The 27,396-nt window shown below is 31.4% G+C and overlaps 1 protein-coding gene across 1 annotated transcript; it reads left to right on the top strand.

Annotated features, from left to right (window-relative positions):
* Positions 1-11,536: 11,536 nt before the first annotated feature.
* LOC122610143 (MADS-box transcription factor 23-like) lies at positions 11,537-15,966 on the top strand. Its single transcript, XM_043783137.1, has 8 exons — positions 11,537-11,718; positions 12,580-12,658; positions 14,172-14,233; positions 14,362-14,458; positions 14,627-14,668; positions 15,506-15,547; positions 15,624-15,787; positions 15,933-15,966. Exons 1-8 carry the CDS (start codon positions 11,537-11,539, stop codon positions 15,964-15,966), a joined length of 702 nt encoding a protein of 233 aa, XP_043639072.1.
* Positions 15,967-27,396: the final 11,430 nt, after the last annotated feature.

Here is a 27,396-nt window from a genome sequence, read left to right as displayed (position 1 = left end):
ATCTATATTTTCACAACGTATGGAAAATACAATCACTTATTAAAGAAAAGGTATCAAGTTCGGATGAGATTATAAATGGCATGGCCAAAGGAATGAAAGCAAAGTTTGATAAGTATTGGGCCAATTACAGTTTGGCTTTGTTATTTGCGGTTGTTTTGGATCCACGTTACAAGTTAAAGATGGTCGAATTTAGTTTTCAGAAACTTGGCATGAGTGACATAGAGCTTGAAGGAAAAGTAAAGACTGTGAGGGATGGTTTGGAAAAGTTATTTCTAGAGTATGAGATTCTCTCTGATAGTCAACATGATTCAGCCGATGTGAGAACTTCAAATGTAGGAGGAGATGGTTATGTAGATGATTTGACTGGTTTTGAGACACATCAAAGTCTCTTTGACAGGCCTATGAGGGAAAAAGAATCACAGCTCCAACAATATTTGAATGAACCTCCGCTTGATAGAAAACTAAAAATTGATGTCTTAAAGTTTTGGATGGATAATGAAGGGAGGTATCCACAATTAGCTCTTATGGCCCGTGATATATTAAGCATCCCAATCACCACTGTTGCTTCCGAGTCATCTTTTAGCATTGGAGGTCATATTCTAAACAAATATCGTAGCTCATTGTTGTCAACAAATGCCGAGGCATTGTTATGCACTCGTGATTGGTTGTATGATCGAGAAGGTATTGTAGTTATTCTTACCTGCGTGTTTTTGTATGTATTGTATTTGATTAACTTTATTTAATTTTATAGGCATAGATGAAGGCGAGATGGATGAAGGACTTATAGAGGATATTGAAGCACTGATTCCAGCTATCGGGGATAACATTGCTTAAATTTTTTCTGTCAACATTGACTGATGGGTAGTTAGTTTTGCTGTCAAATAGAATGTTGTTGTGTTGTTGTCAAATAGAATGGTTACTAAAGTAGCAGTTTGATGTTACTGAAGTCTGTTTTCTGTTTTGTTGTTGTTGAAGTTGCTGATTGCTATTTGCTGCTTGCTGTTTGCGGTTGCTGAAGTTGTTGTTTGTTGTTTGCTGCTTGCTGTTGCTGTTTTTTTGTTGTTGAAGTTGCTGGTTGCTGTTTTTTTGTTTGCGGTTGCTGAAGTTGCTGTTTTTTTGTTGCTGTAAAGTTGCTGAAGTTTGTTAATGGTGCTTTATTCATGAACTTCAATCATGATACTTGGATATTGTATAACCTTGCTAGTTTGGAACCGTATGTAGTTATGTGGTATTCATGGTGCTTATTCGTATGTATCACCTTGCTTGGTATTCATGAAATTTAATCGTGTTACTTGGATATTGTATTATTGTAGGTAGTTTATGTAATTAAGTGGTTATAAGTATTACCCACATGAAGAAAGTTGAGTTGTGTCAGTTTAAATCTTTATATCTACGCTTCTGATGGAAAATGGAAAATGTCATTCACCTTGCTAGCTTGGAACCGTATAATAATAATAGTGATTATTTCTAATAATGGTTTTAAATTAATGTAACATTGTATACTTATACATACATAAAAAAAAAGCGGGTTGACCCGTACCCAACCCGCTTTTACCCGCACCCGTTCAACCCGCAATCTTGAAATTACCCGTTTAGACCCGCACCCGTTTAGACCCGTTACCTAAACCCGCCCGACCCGCCCATTTTGCCAGGCGTAGATTCAACTAACAATCTCATTTAATAATACAATTGATTTCATTTTGGGACTAAATGACTAATTAATGTGCTTGAAGGGTCGATTGACCAACTTATTATATTACTCGTACTTGACGAAAGCTTAATTTAATTAGTTAAGAGAATGGTCAACCCATGGGTCAACCACAACCCATGACCCAAGACTTAACCCAACCCTATCCCCTCCCAACTCTTACACCCATCCATCCATTCATTTGTTATCCTAACTCTTTCTCTCTAACTCTCTTGCAAGATACACACTCAAACCCACACACCTCATCTCTCTCTCATTAAGTTCTAGTAGCATTTAATGATTCTTGGGTTAGAATTGTACTAGAAACAATCATTGACTTCTCATATCAAAAGTTGGGTTCAATAAGTGCAAGAATTATCCATTTGGGTCAAATTTGGGTTTGACTTTCGATGCAAGATTTGGTAAGTCAAAATTACTTCAATACCTTCATTTTATGTTTACAAACATGTTTTTAAGTCAAGACCATAAGAATCCTTGTTCGAATTGGGTCAAAAACGTCTTTAGGTTAAATTAGGGTTTTGGTTTAGTGGATTAAGGTTAAATCCATATTAGAATGAAAAATTGATGTTTGAAATGGGTTGATGAAGTGGGTCATGTTAAATTATGTTAGTTTATGTTTAAAATGAGTTTACATGTCCATCAAATCGTTGGTTGAGTCAAAAATGAAGTTTTTGGGTGAGCTTAGGTTGTGTTTGGCTTCAAGAAAGTTCAGGTCTACATGAACTATACAACTCATAACTCATAAGTATTTATGATTCTCATCACCTAAAGCTTAAAAATATCTTGCTCACTACTTCATTATATGTGACTCATAAAATCTTATGAGTCTCATAACGCAGCCTTTACCAAAATAATATGTCAGACCATGCGACTCATAAGTATTTATGAGTCTCATCACCTGAAGCTCAACATCTCTTGCTCACTATTTCATTATTTGCGACTCATAATTATGTATGAGTCTCATGACCTGAAGGTGTCAAGAAAACCAATTTCTTTCAACTATATATGCAACTCATAACTGTATATGAGTCTCATATCTTCTTAATTCGATTTCTTCCTTTATCAAGACTTCTATGCAATTATCCTTAAACCTCGTTAAACCCTCCTTGAGTCATTATTAGCTATTTTTATCCAGTTTACATACGATAAACTAGGGGCGGAGATAGATGGGGGCAGCGGGGGCAACTGCCCCCATTAAGTTTTGAAAGCGTAACGTATATATTTCAAATTACTAATCCTTGCCCTACACATATAAAAGTAATGATGACTAATATAATAAGATTCTCTTGTAGCCTAGTGGTTATCATGTTGACTTGGAAGTATGGGGTTTGGAGTTCAATCCTAGCTTGCTACTTTCTTTATTTTGCTTTTTTCATTTTTGTTTTGATCAAATATTTGCTAGTTATGAAATTTTTGTTTAGTAAAAATATTTTTCTTTCATAACATTCTTATAAATATATGATAACAATTTTTCTACCTTCCGTTTAACTGTTTATTTTTTCTTATCTTGTGTGTAGTTATGAAATTTTATTTTAATATATAAGTAAAACACGTCAAGTTTAGTTTAAATAAATTTTGTTTGGTTTAGTTATTAAAAAGATACCGGTCACAATTAAAAAATTTTAGTTTTCCCCAATACGAAAAATTTTCCGGCTCCGTCCTTGCGATAAACCTGAAATCACTAGCACAACCATAAAAGCTAAGACTTGACTCGTGAATGTAATGCATGTTCATGAGTGGTGGACACGAGACGATCATTTGACGATTATAGCTTGTTCTAACTTGAGATTGCTCGATTGAGGTGAGTTCCGTAGCTCCCTACTCGCTTGAGATTTGGGCTGGAAAATGTACAACTACTTGTTTAGTTGTTTAATTGTCTGATTGACTTATTTGACGGTTTATTCAATACGTGGTTGGTTTTACGCATGTTTGTGATATTATGATTGTTTAAGATAGTTATGCCTACATGGAAGTCGGTTATGCTTTTCAAAGGGTTTTAGATGTCGTGGGAAGGCTGTGAGTGACCCTATATATAAGCATCTAGAACTTGATGAAAGTAAAATCCTCCAAAGTGTAGGTACGTGTTGTGTAGTGGAATGGATGGATATTGGATTGTGTTGGAATGGACATAGACACATTATTGCACATGATTTATGTGCTTTACACGCAAGCATACTTATTTACGTGCTTTACACGCAAGCATACTTATTTACGCGTTGTACACGCAAGCATACTTATATACGCGCTTTACACGCAAGCATGCTTTACCTATGCGAATTACACGCATGCAAATCCTTTATGTGACATGGTTGGCCTACATTTGATATTCATCATGGTACATATATACATACGATACGTGCCTTGGATAAGTACACCACTTGTGTTCATTTATTACACGTAACCATTTTGCTCCATAAGATCTTATTGCGATTTGACATTGTGACTATCGACAATGGTTCCTTGTGAATTATTTCTACGAACTCACCAACATCGTGTAAACTTGTTTAGTACACTTTTCAGGTATTCAGGTACCTCCAAGACAAGATGCTTGACTATAGATTAATTTGGACTCGGGCAAGGACTTTCTTGGATTAAGGATTCATTTGCTCATTCTTTTGCATTATGCGTAGGATCGTTTGCCATCTTTTGGATTGTTTGTAAATGTTTGATGGTTACTTGTTCCTTATACATTTTGTGGTTATATTTGATTAAACTTGTTGAATTCACCTAATTCATTTTATGTCATTTAGTTGCTTACGATAATTCCATCATGTGCTATTTATATTTCATAATATTCTGAGCCCTAGTTGAGGGTGTTACCCCCCATCTACCCAACACTTCCTTATGTGATGGATCCAATCATTCTTTAAAGCTTTATGGATAATTTTCAATTCATTCCGTCGTTCCCTAACCTCTCCTTCTTTTTCTACACTAATTGGAAACTTAATTGAATACGTTAATTCATATATTTGATTAACGGTTTTCACAATCTAATAAATCCTCTTTAAAAGACTTCATTTCCACCCTCTTGTTGCTTTACATCATTGTCTAAGCTACAAGTCGACCCCATTCCAAAGGATATGTTAACCCTTAATTAACATTTGATGATGTAAATTTTAAATACCTCTCTATTTTATTCACTAATTTAAACATCTCTACCGTATATACCTATAATATCCTTAAATCTCAACCACCCATTTTTCCCTCTATCCTCAAATCTCAACCACTCATTTTTTTCTCTGCTCCATAAATCATTTTATTCCTCTAATTCATTCAAAATCTTTTATTTCAAAAACCGTATATCGATAAATTATAAATATTGTATGTGTGTTCTTAAAATTTAATGCTCTTTCACCGGATATGTCATTCGATATACTTTCGATAAATTTTTAAATCTGAGGGCAGAGCCCGTACGGATAAGGTATTTGGCTTTCACACTCTATGACTTATCACCTCTTATGACCTATCACCCCCACTATCTCACCGCCGCAACGCGCGGATACTTTTTCTCGTTTTGTAATAAAGTGGGTAGAAATGATAGAAGCTAACTCATATTTGGGTATGTTTGACATTTGTAATTTTCAGTGAATAAATATGTAATTAAGATGTTAATATAGGGTATATATGAAATGCTCCCTGAATATAAATAGCGATTAATCACTAGATTACAAACGTATTTTCTTACCAATTAAACTAAAACATTTATATGTATCACCCACAAATTTAATATGTAGATGGTTGACCAAATGTTTAGATGTTATTCAATTCTGCTTCTTTCTCGTACTAATATATTCATATATATGTTTCTCTCATCATAAAAAGCTCAAATATTCAATCAAAAACCCAGATTTTAATAAAATCCAATATCCAATCCTAAAAGCACTCCCTTCTGGCTAAACATTTCGTAAAGATTCATTACATTAGAAATATGATTCCCTCAATAACCACCATTTTCATTCCATAGGGCGAGCTTTTTTATCTCATTTCGTCTTATAACGAGAACTAGATTATTTCTCGTGTAATACACGGGTTAAACACATTAAGTTGTCGTTATGAATTATAATATAATTATTAGTTATAAATAAGGCATATTGAAATTTGATAATGCTATTATTTTTTTAAAAAAATTTGTATCAAAAGTTATTAATAGGATATGTATGTTAATTATATCTTTTGGGACAATATAAAATTAAACATAGATATTACTAAAGTATTTAGTGTTATATCGATAGTATCTTAAAGTATTTAGAAAAAAGATATTATCTATATGTATTAAAATATTTAAAAAAAAAGATATTATCTATATGTATACGGTGGTAATGGCAAATCACCATTTATCAACATATTTTATCTATCTTTGTTAAATTTTTATAAGGAGTATAAAAATTTAGCATATCATTAAAAATCTCTAATATATAAAAGTTTTAACTATAACTAATATTTATTGCGATATATAATGAAAATCCGACATAAACTTATAATTTTACAAAAATGTACGACATATAACAAAAGAAAATTGTATAATGTAAAAAAAAGAAAATCAAAAAAGCGATTTTAAAATGTATAATATAAAATTTAGGAATTAGTTTTTATAATTATATCATTATATTACTTTCCATATTTAATAATCATATTTAAATTTATTAAACAAAAGTTAAATCTAAAAAAATTTAAAAAAGGTATATGACAACATCTTTTGATCTAATGTTTCTTATTAAAACCTAAACTTGATCTAAGGGTCTAAACTTCTACATTTTAGAATTAAGGGTTCTCTTTTATATATACGAGTATAGTGTCTGCGCATTGTGGCGGTGAGATGGTGGGGGTGATAGGTCATAGAAGTTGATAAGTCATAGAGTGTGATAGCCAAATGTCTTAGCCGTACGGACTCCGCTTTAGGATTTAAAAATTCACCGAAATTATATCGAATGACCTCTCTAATGAAAGAGTATGGAATTTTAAGAACACCCATATAATTTTTATAATTTATCGATATACGGTTTTTAAGATAAAATATTTTGAATGAATTAGAGTAATAAAATGATTTATGAAAGAGAGAAAAAAAAATGAGTAGTTGAGATTTGAGGAGAGAAAAAAAAATGAGTGGTTTAGATTTAAGAGCATATTAGATATATTAGGTAAAAATATTTAAATTAGTAAATAAAAAAGAACGGTAATTTAGGTAGTTCAAATTATTTTTTCTTAAAAAAAAAAAGACAAAATACTATATAAAATAATATAGATATAGATTTAAAGATGAATTACAAATATAATCTTCAGTTTAAAAACCAACTCTCAACTCCTTCTATTTTTGTCTTTTTTCAATTAATTCTATTCCATTTGAGTTAACAATCAAATTTTACCAAGGAACGGTAATAATTCATTCAATTACGATATTAATTCCATTATCACGTTCATTTCGTTCCGTTTATATTCTATTCAATCTAATCAGCCCATAAGATGAGAATGAATGTTTGAAATAGTGGGGTTTTTTTTTTTAATATCTGCTTTTTTAATAAATTGGGCTTTTGTTATTTGTTAAAAAATATATGGATTTCCATTTAAAGCTTTTGGTTTTTGCTTGTAGATCTGAGTTTTTTGTGAAGGGAGGGAAACAAATTAATATGAATATATGAGTACGAGTGAAAAACAGAATTGAAAAATACTTAAACATTAGCGAATTTACCCGGGTTCAATCCGAGCATTTTAATTAAAATTATAAAACTATAAAATATGCATGTAATTTTTGTTATTAATATATTATCAATCGATATGGAGATGATGAATTGAATAACATAATAATTATAAAAAAAATTTCTTTGTTTGTCATAAAAAATTAAGAACTAATTTAAATAAGTATTTAGTGAGCTATTTTTAATTAAAATTAATGTAAATTATTTATGACATCATAATTAAAATAAAGACCTTTTAAGAAATAATATAGACACGTCACATCATAATTTTTCTAAAAATACTTTTAAAAAACAATTGTCTTTTATTTAGTATAGATATTTGTTAATCATAAAAAAAATTAAAAAGTTAGTGGGTGATCAATATTCCAGTGAATAAATCTACTATTGATAATCAATCTACTATAAATAAAAAAGTACATTGATAGTTGATCTACTATAAATAAAAAAATTCGTGAATAAATCAATACTCTGTGTAAGTTGTCACTCTTAACTAATTATAAAATCCTTTTTAGTGTTATTATGGTTGAACTTATAAAAAGCATCGATAATTGATATTGATACATTGATCTATGTGCTTCAGGTGTACAAATGACATATTAAAACAATATTCAAACTTTCAAAGGGACCAAATCTATCACGGTTATGATCAAAATCATTATATTAAGTAGCTGTATGGCCATCAAAACCCTGAAATAGGAAGTACAATAAGCATTAACAAATGGTACATATCCCTCAAATTGCTTAAAAGGAAAGTACAAATGGTAGTTTCAAGACTGGAATTGAACCTGATTTACATCAGCAAAACGCGCAGGTTTTCACTTTCATGTTGAAGCCAGTGCTTACATCATTTGCTGATGATTGACACCTGTCTAAAGTATCTTGATTTAGGAGTCTTTCCCTGAATCCAACAAATATTAGCCTTGAAGTTATATTTTTCTTATAAAACACGAATCTTATTGGTCTAAATCATGAAGCACTTTCACGTGGGCTTTTGTTAATTACAAAGTTTTCATAACTTTTATATCAACTAAAGTAAATAACCAAGACTTTGGATTTCATAAACAAATCTCATTTGCCAATTTGAATTTTTTAATATTGAGTATAGAGTTTTTGTAATTGGTGGAAATGAATGAAAGCCAGCCAATACGAACTTTGGATAGGGATATATGGTGATTCACAAATCACAATTCATGAAGCGATCATAGTTAGCTTAATCCTAAAAATTTTACGTGGTTATTAATATTTAAGTTGATAATTAATTACAGTAATGAAATTCTTATCAAATAAAACTTAATTTTGTCCTTGAATACAATGCACAATTAACTTAATTGATCGGTGATAGTACTTAAGTTGATAAAAATTACATATAGCCCGGTAATACTAAATTCAAATGTATATCCGTACAAAATACTGTTGGGACACTTATGTAGGCACAAATGGACCTGGTATACGGATAAGGTCAATAATGATATACCCCATCTCCTACGGGCTACGGAGATACACTTTCGTATTCCGTTTACCCGGAGCTAGCTCATTCACAAAGTCCTTAATCTTCGGTCACATTAATATACATCCACCCCTGCCCTAGCTTTATTCACAAACAAATCTTGGTGCATGGCATAAAAAGGCTTGCTACTGCAAAAGAAATCGCCAACAAATATCCAATCACTTTCAACATCAGTCAAACATCTAGTGAAAGTATTTGATCAATCAAGATGGCGCCACACATGGAACTTACATCTTACTTAATTGAACCCCTCTCCATATAATCCGACCAAAAATCGACATGGAGGCCAAAACAACCAATCGCAAACTGATATGGTTTCCTAGCTTCTAAGGACCTTTGCGTTTAGGTGTGCGACATTCTCAAGATTACCGATGCACTTGCAACCAACTACCAACACGTAAAAAGGTCCACTGGTTCAACCCCGCTACTCCTACTACAAATTTCAAACCACTACAAACCCTTAAGACCCAAACCCAAGGTTGGTAAACTCGTGACTTAAAATGAGATAGGGGAGGGGGGGGGCCTATCAGGAGTTTTTATATAGGAAAATAAACTTAAAGCTTTTTGTAAAGAGAAAAATAAAAGTCATAAAGTTGACTCGAGTTTTAACTTGAGTCTCGACCGATCCTGTTTGTAAACGGGTTGGAATAGACGGAAGTAAATATGATTATGGGTAGTTGTCAGTGGATTTTTACCCATGAAAAGAACAAAAGACAAAAGTTTAGCTATGGTACTACTATATATGCAATTTGTACAACATAGTGAAGTAGATGTACGTACCTTTCCCATTTTTGTTTTATTTTTGAGTATATTTTTTTAGGATGATAAATTTATATATATAGTCACTTTATAAGTTTATATATATACATATTTATATTTATTTGATACATCTTACAAATTATCTATATCCAATATTATTTTTTTTACGTAAAAAGACAAAATCTAAATATTCTCCGTTGATGGTAATAATCTAATACTAGTGAGATATGTATGGTTAAAATCCAATATTATTTTAGTGTTGGAAATAACCAAATTATATTGATATAGTTAAAATGACCGTTCCAACCCAGGTCCGTTTTGACCCGGACCAATTTGAACCGTTTATAAAATTACCCGTATTGACCCGGACCCATTTTGACCCGTCACACAACCCAATCTGACCCGTAAATTTTGCCACCTCTACTATGTAATAAACAACCAGACATCGACTTCAGGGAATCATCACGCATGTAATAGTCAACCGAACACTGCAGTTTTCCGACACTGAAGAGTGTAAGATGAAACCTCATCTACATCATCTCCAATCTGCTTCGGGTAATCATCACCCTGACAACCGAACATACCAGAAAAAATAAACGTCGACGCCAGCATCCTCGAAGCTTTGAAAACAACTTTACTCTTCAAACAGTAGTTCATTCGAACATGACAGGCTCAGAGACACCCCTGCGGCTACGAACTCACATCAGTAATAAACTACAAACTACACTTAATGTACGTACCAAGCAATGTCGCACATGTAGATACAAACCTATGTATAGTAGCACATCGCTTTATAAAACAGTTGCATTTAAATTTGCCAACTCAATTCATCACAATATAAACGTTAACATACACAAACAATATTAGGATTAACACAAAATCCTACATGTGCCTATCATTGTCAACGCGTAGAGCGTTCTTAAAAGGAATCCTATCAGCTGACCAAAAGTTAATCAAAAATCTCATAATACTCACAGTAATTATTTACTCTTTATTTTTATTTTTTTGGCAGATTAGAAGAATACTATATTATTGATTGATGAAATATCTAGCAATTTTTTTTTTTTGTTTTTAGAAATTTCAAAACTGAAGACATTAATTCTCCTTATGTTTTATGTTAAAAAAATATATACTCTAACATAAGGTTGTGCTACAAGGAGAGTGGATTTTTGATATTCAAAATACATTTTTTAAATATAATTAAGGTGCGTTTGGTTCACATAATGTTTTTGGAAGAAATGAAATATGTTAAAGGAATAGATTCTGAAGGAATGGAATTTTACGGAATGTTTTTGATTTTTTGAAGATTTAAGCGAGGGATGGAATTAATGAAATTTCTTCCCTCATCCCTAAGGAATGGAGATTCCATCAAATGAGGGAATGTTTACATTCCAACGAAATGTGATTCCTCAATCTTTAACCAACCAAACACATTAAGGAATGAAATTTCCATTGGATTCCATCCAATTTTGTTAACCAAACGCGACCTTAGAAGGTTGTTTTAACATTTATTTATTATAATTATATATACTTTAACACAAAGTTGTGCTACAAGGAGCCCATGATAAATATAAATCAACCTTTTTTAATGAAAAAAGAGGAATCTGTCATTTTTTAAACGGAAACTCTATCTTAAGGAAAAAAATCCACCAAATAATCTTTCTTTTCTACTTCATTATATTATCTTTTTCTGCTAAGTAGCTTTTAGACCATTGCTTAACCATTCATTAAGATCTAACCTCTCTCTCTCTCTCTCTCTCTCTCTCTCTCTCTCTCTCTCTCTCCCTTGTATTACACACACGCTCTATATATATATATAATCGAAAAACCCTAGCTAGCTAGAAGTAGAAACGTAAGGGAGAAAGATCGATGGGAAGAGGGAAGATTGCAATTAGGAGAATAGACAACTCAACCAGTAGGCAAGTGACTTTCTCAAAGAGAAGGAATGGATTACTGAAGAAAGCAAAAGAGTTGGCCGTCTTATGTGATGCTGAAGTTGCTGTTTTCATCTTTTCTAGCACCAACAAGCTCTATGAATTCGCAAGCACCAGGTTCGATATCATTTTTGTAAATGTTATTTATGTTTCGGTATTAATTAAGCTATATATCTTTATTTAGCTGTATACTGATTAGTTGTATAAGTAAGCCATTTTAATTTTGAATTGCAAATAAGTTTCATTATTAGTAAAATTAGCAAGGAGCAACAATATTAGAAAAGTTTTTTCATGAAAAAGCAAACGTAAAACATACCTATATTTATAATAACCTAAAACAGTCCACTGCTATTTATTAATTAATCATTAATTATAATAAACCTCAATAAAATAAAAATAAAAATAACTAGCAAAGTCTTGCAGTATATGTTTATCGATCAGGATCTCCCCAATACCGTACTCTTAGTCACTTATAAATTCGCAAATGCAGAAATATGATGTTCCTGATTTCTGACTTGACACGAAAAGGGTCATGTTTCAAATCCTTCTCATGAAAAGGGCCAGATTTATTCTTTGAACCTTATTGCATTCGAAATCATCTTTCATGAAGATATATGATGTGTATACGTACCAAATTAAATCGATTCCAATTAAATCTTTAACTTGCCTGATAATATATATGCTAGCACTATATGAGTCTGTCTACTAGCTTAACAACCTAGTTTTATGATAATTACTCGTATAGTAACAACGTTTTAAGATTGTAACTGTTATTAACGTAATGATGAACTAAATGTCTGAGGTGGTGGTAATGGTGCATGCAAAGTGCTGGTACTAATCTTCTATACATATAATAATTAATAATATTAGATTTCTGTATATAATATATCTTGAATTTGTATATAACATATCTTGAATTTGTGATAATCAAATTAATGAACTAATAACATTATATATTTGTTCTCTTGTATAATGTAGCATGAAATCAGCAATTCAACGCTACAATACATCAAAAGAAGAAAGCAACCAGCTAGTGAATCCAACGTCAGACGTCAAGGTATCTGTAATCCTTCTGCTTAATTCCTTAATGATAATGATAATAATATTGGATATTTACCAATTAATTACTTAATTATACGAGAAAACGCTAATATTGATATATAATACAGTTACAATAAAAGAAAATCATGAAATGCACATAAATAATAAACACAAGATAATCATGAATCCTTATGAGATAAGATGAACGAACTATTTTTCAATGGAATTATATGATCGTTGAGTTATAATGTGTATATTCGGTCTTTTGATCTTTGCAGCACCATGTACCTTTTACATAAACTCCTTGAATTAATATAAGATACAAGTAAATTGAATATTACAGAAAAATAAATTAACCGAAGATGCAAGTGATTGGCCAATGATCCATGCTTCACATACTGAGCTAGGCACTCTGGTTTGGCCTCTAGGTTGGGCGAACTAGCGGTGGCCTTTCGCCACTGGATCACCCTGGAGGCCTGGAAGGTGTTGGGCTTTAGCATTTGTTGGCCGTTTAAAAAAAACAGATGCTAGTAATTGGTACCATATACATAAAAATTCAACATTAAAAATTATAAAATTTAACTAAGATGTAACCAAATCACAGACAGTACGTAAGCATATAATAACTAGCTTCATTGACTACGAATCTATGATATTAAAATGTAACATATCACCACTGCCGTTCAAAAAAAAAAAAAAAATTAAATGGTGTTGATCGAATCTGATTTAATCAGATATAACGAACACGTGTGTGTGTGTGTATATAAAAAATATGATACATATTAACATTTACGAACACATGTTATATTAGCACTCTTTCAAAGACCTTAAATAACCCTGCAATATACATCTCAAATCAACCAAGGAGTACAGCTTGCGGATACTCAAAGCTTGTGAAAACTTGTAAAGGATACTGGTGTAACTACAAAGAATCATGTGACAGAGAGTTTCTCATTATCTAGACATATAGTTCCATTGAAAGGTAGTTCGTTTGTCTTGCTTCGGTAGCATTCATGGATTGTCTGAAAGATCAAATATGAATACAAGAACAAAAATAAATTCATCGATCTTTAAATCATTAATTCTGGCCGGTGCCATTGGGTTCAGCTCAACTGGTACCACCCTGCAAATGCTCATGGGCGCGCTCACTAGAGTGACTTTAATTTTGGTGGATAACAAGTCTCGATTTCATACTTGGCCTCCAGCGTGCCCCGCTGAGATAGGGGAGTTCCCGGATAATGGATAGATAGAGCCAAAGACATCAGGGTGATGATGTCTCCACCAATCTATATACTTTTTGAGTGAAACTTCATGGTAAATAAGAAATAAAATAAACAATGACCGAAATATGTTACATTAATTAAATTCACAAAGATTTAACTCTAATAAGTTGATCTTTTCCCATAATAATAAAAATAACTAAAACTCTGATAAATTGATCTATGTCGAGTGAGCACTTATATATTGAAATCATAGCACGGTGATATTTTTATTTTTCACATACATTTGGTTGAATTAATGATTGCTAGCTTTGGCAAATGGAGGTAGCAATATTGAAGGAACAGTTGAAAAACTTGCATGAAGCTCACCGGTGAGTTTGTAACTAGCAGATTACTTCCTACGGTAATACGAAAAGTAGAAAATCTTTTGGATTAAAACAATACCGCATTTTAAGTTGGGAATTTTTATTCTTTCATATGGCTGTTTGCGTAACATTAGCCAACTGATGGGAGAATTCTGCGGCTTGGGAGTTGAAGACCTTCAAAACCTGGAAAACCAATTGGAAATAAGCCTGCAAGGTATTCGCATGAAAAAGGTAATGAAATAACCCAAATTTACTAGAGTATTGACCTATTACTGATGTCAAAAATGAAGTTCAAGATATTTATATTATGTTCAGCAAGTTTTAATTACCATTTAGATTTTATTGTAGATATACTAGTTTTTTTCAGATTGGAACAACTAATTTTAATATGTTTTGCAGGAAGCTATTCTAACCAAGGAAATACAAGAACTCACCAAAGAGGTTTTTGTTCCATCTCCTATCCCCTCGCATTTTCATTTTACTCTACTACTACACGAAGATAAAAAATAATAATAATAATAATAAGTGTACGTTGTACATGTAACTCAAGTACTCAACAAGTTTTTTTTAAAAGGTATGGATCGTATATCACAACAAAACTTAACCGGGTCCACGCTAGAGAGACCCCTCACCCAATACCTAGTAGGAGGAAAACCTCCTAATAGTCCGCCCAAAGGCACGTCACATATTAGGGAAATATCTTGCCCTTTAAGACCTGAACCGTGGTCTCCCTAAATCCAAGCCCTTATATAAGTCAGCAAGTTTATTTAATTAAAATCCAAAGGGGTAGCTAACCAGTAACTTCTTGTAATAATATAATGGTGGTCTCAAGTTCAAATGAATTACAATAAGCTGTAAGTCTATCAGCCCCAGCGGCCCAGGCTATTAATACAAACTTGTCGAGAGCTGGTGGTTTGCCTGGTTCCACTGGTCTATTTGCAGGGCAATCCTGGATCTCCGGGTCTGACTGCCCACTTAAAAAGTTAATTGGGCTCGGGTGAAATTCCCTGGTTAATAATAAAAAAATAGATTTATTCAACTGATTACAAAACAGTATATATTAGAGTTTCTCTACTAATTCAATAAAATTCAGAAAAAATTACACACTAAAACCAAAAGCACTAATAATTACAACGGAAGTTTGAATTGAATCATACTTAATATGAAATTCTTACTATTTTTGTATCAAAAAAAAGTGAAAGTTTTCAATCATTTGTTGTTCTTGGGATTAATTAAATGCAAATTAACTAAAAAGAATGGGGATTTTCTATTATACAGGGGGGGCTGATACATCAAGAAAACGTTGAACTCTACAAAAAGGTAATCTAGATATACAAATTCCTTTAAGTAACCTAATATCAATATATATTTACTCAAAGAAAAATATTTCCATCAGGTTTACGAAGCAAGAGCGTATGCAACTATATGTGATCAGAATAATGGGTTTGCTACCGGTAATTACTCCAGTGTCATCCAAACTCCTAGCACGACTACTCTACAGTTATCTCAATCTGGGCTTCAGAGGATTTTCGACGTACCATTGAGAGGAACAGGATCACGGTAAGCACATGCATTTTAATAAACACAATACCATCAGCTTGTGGACAAAAGTTATTTCTCATGTGCTCAAAACAAGCTTCACTTTTGAAGATGAAAATTTGATGACAAGTTTAGCTGTGATTGTTTTTATATTGCTATCTTGCAGATGCATTGGGTGCACGATCAATGCAGGAAAATAATCATTTTCAGGATTCATATTCTATAGGGATTATGAAACTTCTGCGTTATATTTGTTTAAGTTTGTGATTTTGTATACATAATATAAAAGATGTGAACTTTGATACGGTCATGCTACGCGAAAACAGTTCTTGTAATTATATGGTTTTTGTTGTTCAGGCTTAACCTTAACTTGTCGGGAAAGAGTATGCAATCACCATACCCCTTTGCATTAACATTCATCCAAGACATTATTACTCCTTAAATAATATACGATGAAAATGAAAATATAAGGAAACAACGAGATGCGACAATTGAAACCTTAATGCTCAGTTCTCGAGTTCAATTTTTAAAGAAAGGAGAAGAGAAGAAGAGAGATGAATGGAAGAGAAGGAGTGGATTTTCCATCCTTCCCAATCATCTCAAAAATGGGATGAAAGTTTCTTGGCTAAAATATAGTGTATTCTCCTTCTAAATCTTTTCCTTTATTTTCTCTTCTTCTCTTAAATAAAACTTAAGAACACAACTATTTTTAAGATTCTTCACAATCTTTTCCATTCCTTCCAACAAAAAACTCGAGAACTGAGGGTAACTCAAGTCCCTTCTAGGCGTGTGATCATTCAATTCGATAGATTAGTGGTTCTTAGGGCCCGTTACTTTTTTTAATCGTTAAGTATTAAGTGTATTAAGTAAATGAATGTATAAATAATTTATGTATGTATTAAATAAAATATAGGTGATTGACGGTTATTTTTGTTTATTAAATCAAAAAAGAAACATCAAATTTGGTTGAATGGTTAAATTCCGGGTTTCAACAGCTAACATACTGGCCGCTTAGATGTCACTGTTAGGGTTCAAATCACTGATAAACTAACAAGTAGTTAAAAAAAACAAAGCCGAGATATTGAGTTATGTAAAAAAAGCAAAGCTTTAGTAATGAAGGGTATCATGAAAAAGAAGCGGAAATGAGGGAAGAGAACGTGGACAGGAAATTTGGCTAGGAAAATTAGCGTGCCAATGGAATACATTCCACCCATTTCAATCAGTAATGGCCGATAAACTTACAACTACTAAAGTCTGTATTCAATCCAAGGTTGCTAGAGGTGAGATATAAATAGTTTTGTCACTAGCGAAAGATTAGTAAAGTAATTACTCTATTAAGTTTGTAAAAAACACTTAATCTATACTCCTTATTAAAATGAATAGACCCCCTTTGAAAGTTACAAGGGGAAAAATGTAAGAATTGCCCTCCATGAAACAAAAACACCATTAGTCTCTCAACCTTTAAAATAACTATACTAACCATTACATTAATTAGATTTACATAATAGCCCACACTACTCGTCGTCACCACCGTCAGTCACCACCGCCGCCCGTCACCATCGCATTATGGCCACCGCCGCTGCATTTGCGCGGGTACCATGCTAGTTAGAAAAAATGTTTGGCTAAAAAAAAGAGAAAATATAATTTTAAAAAAACAAATTTGGACATTTGTTTCAAAATGCAAAACACAAAATCCATTTTTGAGAATACAAACCCAAATACGTAAGTAACCATACCTAAGGTGCACAAGATTCGCCTCCATCCAAAGACGAGTGAACACCATAAGGTTGGACTCGTCTTTGGTCATTCATCCCGTCTAGGCAAGTGTTTAAGTCTTTCTTTTTTTTTTTAAATTTTGTGAGTGTGTAATTAAATAAAAAGTAGATTTAAGATTATCCTGATATAAGGTTGGATTTAGGAGGATTAATTATTGGATGGTTGTTGATTTGTCGTTGATTAGAACTAGTGACGCGCTGCCCCTAAGGAACACGGATCACATTGATGCTCTGAAGATTTGGGTGGTGGGGTAGTCAATTTGAGTCCACCATATTTGATGGGTTTTGTAACTGGACTCGAAAGTTGTAGCTGGACTCGAAAGTTATAGATAAGTTAATGGCCCATTAACTTTTATGTAATGGACTTCATTCCATATAGTCGACCAGGCCTTATTTAATTATTTACGTCTTTACGAGTATCATCATATTATTATTTCCATTCCCGTTCCTTATATCTTACGAGCATAACCATCAACCAAACATATTATTCCCTGTGGCTCATAAGTCTAAACCATCAACCAAATATGCCCTAACATTGCATTAAGGTGAGAAACAAAAAAAGAAATGATAAAAGCGTAATACCACATCTTTTAGACGAAGGAAAGGAAATTAAATTGTTTTAATATTCATAAAAATATCATATATCTTTTTTTTAAAAATGGTATATTTTGTTAATCTATTTTTAAACTTAATAATAAAAGATAAGTGTAAATATATATGGTTTTTAACTCTTTTTTTTTCCTTTCTTTACAACTCAATTCATTACAATTTTTCTTTGAGGTTATGAATGATGTTGATGTTGAATCACCACTCACCGCTAATTTGCTAAATTGGAACGAGACACGATTATTGTAGGCCCAACCCAAATGGTTTTGTCTCTTCTCTATAAAATTATTTTCCCCTCGAGGTCCCATGATATTCTTGGGAGACATATTTACAGGCCATTCTGTACAATAAACTTTACTTTCTTTGCATTCATCCACGTTACTATATTATATATCTATCAACATATCTCTTGTCCCCAAATAAATATATCGTTTGATTTCTAGTTGTTCCAAGTCAATCAAATATTATTTACACTATACGACATACCTTTTATTCTATTGTAGTTTAAGATTAGAGAAAATTACTTCAATAGAGATATAAGGATGCTTATGTATTCGAAAACAACATACCAATAACGAAATGTATGTATAACATCTATCTATCTATATATGTATTGAAACATAGATAACTCAAAAATTGTTTTAAGTGCTGAAACATAGATATATAACTCAAAATTGTTTTCTACTTTTCTTATTTCAAAATCAAAGTTTTAACTATTACAGAACAGATTCTAAAGTAGCAAAAATCAGCAAGACAAATCCAAATCCAATAAAAATGATTAAACATTCTAATTGTATTTAGCTATAGCATCAAATCTGTACTTTGTATACCACATTAAATGTCGTATTATTGTGTTTGCCCGATCGATTTTAAATATATTAATAATGTACGTATGTATATGTCGCAATATCTTTTGCTTAATGGATATCATACGGCAATAATTTATCGTATGTCAGCAAAAAGAACAATTAGATACACGCTATAACACTATTTGATTGTTGGAATACACATACTAAAAAATTTGATACGCAAAATAGACTTCGCACTAAAGTTAAATACCTTTCCAAACATTTCATCACTAATTAGTATATACAAAAAGGAGATGATCCATACATTGTACTTCTAGTCGTACACCACAAAACATAATTCATTTAGAATACCACAAAACATAATTCATTTAGAATAATAAAAGATAACATCCTAAAACATATTTGGTAATGTACGACTACAAAAATATTATACGGATCATCACCTATACAAAAACCAGATCTCAAAAACTGAACAACTCTTATAATCTCTTACGTGCATTTTCGCAAAAACTTGTGATTGTACGTGTGCATCAATGTCCATTGATATCGTAAGACTCACAAGTCACAACTATGATTACCTTCATCAAAGTTTTGCAAATAACTAACAGCATCATACCGAAATGTTAAAGGTTTTGGTGAACCAAATATGTTTTTCTTGCTTTCTTGAATAACTTTTTTGATAATCCTCCTCCATTTTCGGGTCCATCGATTAGAGACACTACTGTTGTGCTTATGATGATTGATGATCGCGTATTGCTCGTGCAGCGGAACACACGACGGCGAAATACATCCGGGGAAATAAGAAGATTTGATCCTGTGAGGAGTGTTGCCCATATTTTATGGAGAAGGATAGCTTATTTCTGTTGTGATTCTTAAAAGAAACATTCAAGAAATGAGAGATACTAATCTATAGTACGTAAATAGTCCAAGTCTAAGGTATGAGGACAACTTCGTAATTTCAGTTTTCTTTCGTTGGGCTGTCAATTATATTAATATTTGGCCCTATGAACTTATGAACTTTACAAAGGGTTGACTTATCTATGAGAAGTTATCAGATTTTGGTTTACTTTTTAGGTATTACAACACGAATTGTTAGTATATGAAATTTCAATTCTATCTAATGAACTTTTAAAATCTTTTTCATTGTATGTATATATGTAAATATACGTGGCAACCATATAAGCCGTCAATTGTAAATTTTTTATTGGTCGAATATATATAATGCACAGTATTTGAAAGTTTACTACATATAATACACAAAATAGAAGTTCGATACGCACTATGACAATTCGTGTAAAGTTGTTTACATTTTGAAATACTAATCCCTGTTTTTTATTAGTTGTAAGATTAAAATGGAATTAGATTTGTATTTATTCATCAACGTTTTCCATTTGGATATGATATTCAAACGATCAGTTTACTTTGATAGAGATTTTTCATCTTGTGTTTTAAGGATACACACATAAACATACGATTATTGCATCACCATTCTTTCTATTTGAATAATGAAAAGTTTTCATAAAGAATATTAAAACGTAATTAAAACTTTATTTGTCTCTTTAAAGCACAACTCAAAAAGATTATAGCAACAACAATACTTAATTCCTGCCAAAGGTAACATTGAGAGATAAGTTGTAGATAGTTTTGTCTCTACCTAAAAGTAAAAGAGAATAATTTCATAAAGACCTATGGTCAAACGGTAAAAAACTAGTATAGGGTAAAAGATAAGTAATCATACTTAACAGCCAAATATCGCATGTCTCCGTTAAAACTAGATTGGGCTAATAGAAACATACAACATATTTGAACATATTTAATACCAACATAAAATAATAAACATAAGACAACTTAAAAAATCTCTATAATCAAAACCAACTTTCATTCGACTTTTTATATTTATTTATTTTTTTACTTTCTTAAGTTAAACAATTAAGATTTTTCAGTTAAAGCTTTTAGTTTTTGGAGAATCAATCCATACAATAATTATTTATAACAATACTTATTTTATATGGGGTTAACAAGTATGCTTTTAGCAGCATGCTTCTGTCATGGTTTTCAAGGGGAGATCTTATATATGTGATTTTCAAGGAGAGTTTGTGAGGAGAAAACATGTTTCTACCATGCTTCTAGTAGCATTTTGGTTTTTCTTATTTTATATAGTTATAACTTATAAGATATGTTATAGTTTGTACATTATTGTAGATGACTCATTATCTTAACTTTTTGCAGATATAGTTGTTCCTTCGCTCTAAGTCTAAATGTACACTTAGATAACAATAACAATCAGATAACTTTGCAAAAAGTCATTGATAACTATCTGTTACTAGATCAATACCCGGTCGTTGACCGGGTCAACGCACTAACTCATATGACCTGAAGCCAACCCGCTAATCTACCAATTCATCAACTCATATGACTTGAAATCAATTAACCTATTCATTTAACCTGCGAACCCAATTTTTTTAGGTTGGCGGTTGGATTGGGTTTGGGTTTACGGATTGACAGATTTAAATTGAGATTTCAAACTCGATATTGATATGAGGTCGGGTTCGTGTTGGATTTTATCAATTCGTCAACCGAACTCGTCAATCCCAATTAATTATTTTATAATTATAGTTATACTTGTCTTAGTTACTATTTTATATAAAGTTATTTACTCGTGCATTAAAATTTTAAATTGACGGTTGATAAAGTTAACCATCATCACCCTCATCCGTTTTTCCCAAGTAAAAACTTATGAGCATCATTTTTAAATCTAAATTTAAATTTTTTTCGTTATTTATCATTTTACGCATTGTACGGATACTATTCTAGTTTTTGAATAAAATCTTTACACATTAAATTAAGTGGTGATTTAATTGAAACACATAGTATTGATTGCTTGACTAATATATTTCATGACAATTATATTTTTTTTGTTTTTTTGATTAATTAATTCAAAACATATCTAAAATCATATATCTCAAAATGTCATTATATTGTTACATTTTTAACCAAACTCATTTTTAATTCTCAATTTTAGTTAAAGCTTAGATGGACACCTTCCTTCCTAAATAATGTCTCCTGCTTTAACATGTAGATTGAATGTTTAATTTATTTATGAGTTCAAGATTAAAAACAAATTATTATATTTTCTATATGTAGAGTCGAGTGTGAACAATATATATAACTATCCCCTCCCAATACACGGTCGGTGATTGGTTACAAAAGAAACCTATATATATATATATATCACATTGAAACTCGACCAAACCGGAATCCGACTTGAAATCGTCATGGATTTTAACCCGCTAACATGAATTTTGGATTGCGTCCGAGCTGGGATCTTAGTTTTTTTAGTCGACCCTTAAACCAGGGCATTTAAATTTAATGTAGTTATTAATCAACTTTTAAAAATCATATTTTAAAAAACCGCTAACCCATTTGAACAAAAAACAACTCATTTGATTAGTCAACCTGGTCCAAAAAACAAAGTCATTATAATTAATTCAGTCGACTCTGGTCAAGTACTAATTGAGATTTTTGACTTAAAACTTTTAATGGTTGGTTCATAATTAACATTGCGTCATAAATAATGTGTTATTCTATGCTCATAATTTACGTTAAAAAACAATATCTCCATTATATTAAATGGTTATATTCTTTTATAATTGTATATTTATATTTATTTTAATTATTATTTTATATAAAGATGTTATCATTATATTTTTATTTTTATTTATATATACATAGTCATCATTTTAATCTTAATATATACTATAAGACAGTTGAACTAATGACATATTAACCAATCAAATCGCTCAATTTTATCAAATAGACTCTCACTTATGCCATCATTTAGATTAGCTATAAATTAAAAATCTTAATAATCATTATCCAAATATATTATTATATTTATATTTATATTATTTTGTAGAAAAAGTCTCATAATGTACACTTTTTTGTTTTTAATTAATAATTTACATTTTTAGCCCTAAATACTTGATTTATATCATTTTTAACCATCAACTTGAGATTTTTTTTAAAATTTATAATCATTTAATTAGTTAAAAAAATTCAACATATTAAATATTGTCTATAAAAAATTATTTCAAAACCTAGTGACTTAGTAACAAATATTAAATTAGATTTTTATAAATAATAAATATTCATATTTAGTTTAATGTTTAATATAAACATAATTTGAACTCTAAATACATATCCCGAACATAATAGTAGATGACGATATACAACATGCTTATCCTACACACAATAGGAATCACTGAACATGAGACGATCACAGAACAAAGCACGATTTATGACAGATGGTTACTTGAATATTAAATCCAAATCAATATGAACCCCATTCAAGATTTATTATATATCTTAATCAAAAAGGTACATCACTTTCTCCTTTTTTATATATTAGGTTTGCGTATTAATGTTTAAAGTTACAATTGTCACTCAAATCAACCGTCCTAATTATTATCAAAGAATATGAAAACAATCCTAATTGTTATTTAATTCTCATAAAACATGTTTGAAGATAAACCTATGCGTGTACAAGATCACAAGTATGTTTATATTTTAATTCATAATTATCTTTCATAATAATATCACATTATGAGTACAACTGGTGTCAAAAAGTTCTATAATAGTGAAATTAACATGTACCTTGTGGAATGAATACGATAAACAATTTCATCAATATGTCTCAAATAATAATGACAGTGACGAACCTATGATTTTTGTATTACAACTTGCAAAGTATAACACTTATAACCGTATATCTTCAAAATTGAAAGCTTCTATGACTTAAATGTTTGAAAATCTAATATTGATAATATCCTAAATCTTGTGTTCAGTGTTGGACACAGGTCTAAAATCTAGTTTTGTAGATATAATACGCATTAAATTTTACTTCAACGTAGTATGTATATTAACACACATTTGAAAATACTGTTGAATGAGTATTCATTTAATTATTTAATTAGAATCAAATTTTCAATATGTTTTAATTGGATCTTATACAAACTCTTTTTTTCTTTTGGATAACATAAATCTATCATTAATCTATCATGGAGATGCAATTTTTTTTGAACGCCAACTTGATGCACCTTTATTATCTATATTATATTTATTTATTTATAACTAATAACTGGTTTTTTAATTATGGATTAATGCATTATTGCCATAATTAACCATCAAAGTTGACTTTTAGTTTTAATGGTAGAGATTAACTTATTGGTTTATTTTCAATGGTCTAGATTAAAACATTGTTTATTTTTTTCTCTTTGTAGTGGTAGCCATATATATATATATATATAATTCGCATATTTATATACACACTCTACCTCCTAGATCTATGTAAACTTCAATACTGGCTATCATATCTCAATACAATTTTACCACACATAAAATGGAGAAAAAAAGAGGTAGATAACCAATTCATTTATTTTACCAATTAAATTAATAACTTTTTTGAGTGTTTGGAGCTCCAACCTCCAAAACTTCAACTCGTAAGAAAGGCAATGATCTCAAAGCAACGTACATAATTTACTCCACAATAATATATCTCTTTCGCATATCAAAGTTTGTATATGTTCTAGGCCTCATAACATGTTTTTCGCTCTTCTAGTGAAGGTGTTTTTGAGTTTTTCTCCACCTAGTAATCTATTTTGCTATTTGCATATCTTAGATTTCATAAAAAGGAGAAATTAAGTGGAGTAAAAGAGAGACATCTAGTAAGGTACTCCATATATGTATAAAAGTAATAAAACTTTTATTATTGAATTGTTTAAACTTTAGACGTAACCACTGGGTTGATAGCTCAATGGCCAGCAGCCCCCTGCAAAATCGGGTCCCGCCATGTGATGTCCTATTGAATATAAAGGGTCGCAAGTTCAATCTCGGCTTGCACACATGAGGATTTATTCCGCTGTGGGGTATTTGGTGGAGGGGTTTCACAGGGACACGGGTTGTGCGACCTGTTCGTGTCGGGACCAATGCGGTTCTGGGGGTGTTCCCTCCAAGCTACACCTTTTGAACTTTAGACATACTTTTTGATATAATATGGTTGGGATAAGTGTTTATTGTAGGAACCAACTATAAGTTTTGGATATTGTATGGAGGTAAATTGGTAAAAGTGTCTATAACATTAATTTGTGACTGGTTCATTTATTAGCCGGTAAATACTCTATTTTTATGTTTAGATATACCAACTGGTTAGTGAATGAGTATATAATAAAAGTATATCATATCTAAATCAAAATATTATCTGATCATATGGATTGAACTTCAAATACAATATCTAGTTCAAAAACAATTCCAGATCCAAATCACCCACTTTAATTTTAGATACAAATCAAAATTCAACTGTTTACAATCTTGACCACATGATCGACCAGAGAGACAAAGATTGAAGAAATATATGAAGCTCTTAAAATAATCAAACCCATTAAATTAGATCCAAAACCAAAATCAAAAATTTAATAATCAATATTGAAGATATCAATTGATTATCATCGTCCAGCCCCACCATCGCACCTACCACAATCACCGCCATCGGTTTCAACATATATATACACGCACCACCCACCACCGGCCCCTGCTACTTGCTAGCCGTCACCAACAGCTTCATCTCTCTAAGACATGATTTCAAGTTGCTGGAGTTTACTTCAGATACTGTTAGTATATGATTACGTAAAATGAACGTATGTCCAGAGATGATTTAAGCCTACGGGGTCACACGTCTCGACACGAATGTAACTATGATTAATTAATATAATTAATATAATTTATTAATTAATTAAAGATCACGAAAAACTAACGGTCGTCCGTTTAAATGTTAATAGTTAACGGTACTTAACTGACGAACTTAACGGAGGAGATAATTGTAATTAAGAAAACAATTAGCAAACCCTCTAGAATATTCTCTAGAGGGGACGACCACATAGGAGAAGGAAAAGGGTTTCATAAACCCTAAATTTGGTCATCAAGTTTTCAAAGCCTATATAAAGAGGGCTAGGTTAATTGTTTTTCACACATACAATTCTAAAGGTTTTCTAAAACCCTAAATCTCTCCCCCTCTCTCTCTCTCTCTTTCGGTTCTAAGGGCCGAAAATCATAACCCTTAGGGTTCTTGGTGATTTCGATCAAAGCAAGGTAAAAAGAGAAGCCAATCGTTGCCGGTTCGTGGTCAAGTGCTAGCACGCATACATTCTAGTGTCGTGTGTGCAATCGTAGAGAGGTTTTACTTTAAACCTTTCATAAAGTTTCTTACTTTATCTTCTTCAAATTAAAGGTACACGCTTTCTTTCTTGGTTAATTAATTAACTACATAGATCTATCTTCCGCTGCGTGCTTTGTGATTTAATATGATAATTTGTTATATATAACCCAACAGATACAACAACATGTCGGTGGCGATACTTGCTAGCCGTCATCAACAGCTTCATCTCTCAACACATGATTTAAAGTTGCTGGAGTTTATATTCAAACATGCTTCTACCATGATTTTCAGGGTAGAGAGATCTTATATTCAAACATATGATTTTCGAGAAGGAGTTTGTGAGGAGGAAACATGCTTCTACCATACTTCTAGCAGCATTTTGGTTTTTTCTATTTTATATAGTTATAACTTATAAGATATGTTATAATTTGTACATTATTGTAGATGACTCAGTATCTTAACTTTTTGAAGATATAGTTGTTCCTTCGCTCTAAGTCTAAATGTACACTTAGATAACAATAACAATCAGATAACTTTGCAAGAAGTCATTGATAACTATCTATTATTCGCATATTTACATACCTACTTTACCTCCTAGATCTATGTAAACTTCAATACTGGCTATCATATCTCAATACAACTTTACCACACATAAAATGAAGAAAAAAAGAGACAGATAACTGATTCATTTATTCTACCAATTAAATTAACAACTTTTTTTAGTGTTTGGAGCTCCAACCTCCAAAACTTCAACTCGTAAGCAGAGGCGGTACCAGGAAAAAATTCCAAGGGGGGCAAAATTAAAAATTCCGTGAAAAGTAAATGTAATGAGGGGCAAAATGTTAAAAACCTATAGAAAAATTTTTAAAATTCATTAAAAATTTAAAAATACATGACAAAATTCAATTTTTGAGGAGGGGCATTTGCCCCCTTTACCCCCCTCTAGTACCGTCCCTGCTCGTAAGAAAGGCAATAATCCCGAGGCAACGTACATAATTTACTCCACAATAATATATTTCTTTCGCATATCAAGGTTTGTATATGTTTTAGGCCCCATAACATGTATTTCGTACTTCTAGTCAAGGTGTTTCTCTCCGCCTAGTAATCTATTTTGCTATTTGCACATGTTAGATTTCATAAAAAGGAGAAATTAAGTAGAGTAAAAAGGAGACATCTAGTAAGGTACTCCGATCCATATATGTATAAAAGTAATAAAACTTTTATTATTGA

Source organism: Erigeron canadensis, chromosome 8 (assembly GCF_010389155.1).
Source record: "Erigeron canadensis isolate Cc75 chromosome 8, C_canadensis_v1, whole genome shotgun sequence".
NCBI classification, from domain to species: domain Eukaryota; kingdom Viridiplantae; phylum Streptophyta; class Magnoliopsida; order Asterales; family Asteraceae; genus Erigeron; species Erigeron canadensis.
The sequence above is the reverse complement of the archived record's forward strand: the minus strand, read 5'-3'. Positions and strand labels throughout refer to the sequence as shown.

Bases quoted from the DNA above. Each gene is read 5' to 3' on its own strand.
- LOC122610143 (XM_043783137.1), top strand. From the start codon at position 11,537: ATGGGAAGAGGGAAGATTGCAATTAGGAGAATAGACAACTCAACCAGT. The intron at 12,659-14,171 runs GTATCTGTAATC...AATGATTGCTAG, and splicing joins ATCCAACGTCAGACGTCAAG to CTTTGGCAAATGGAGGTAGC. The intron at 15,788-15,932 runs GTAAGCACATGC...GCTATCTTGCAG, and splicing joins TTGAGAGGAACAGGATCACG to ATGCATTGGGTGCACGATCA.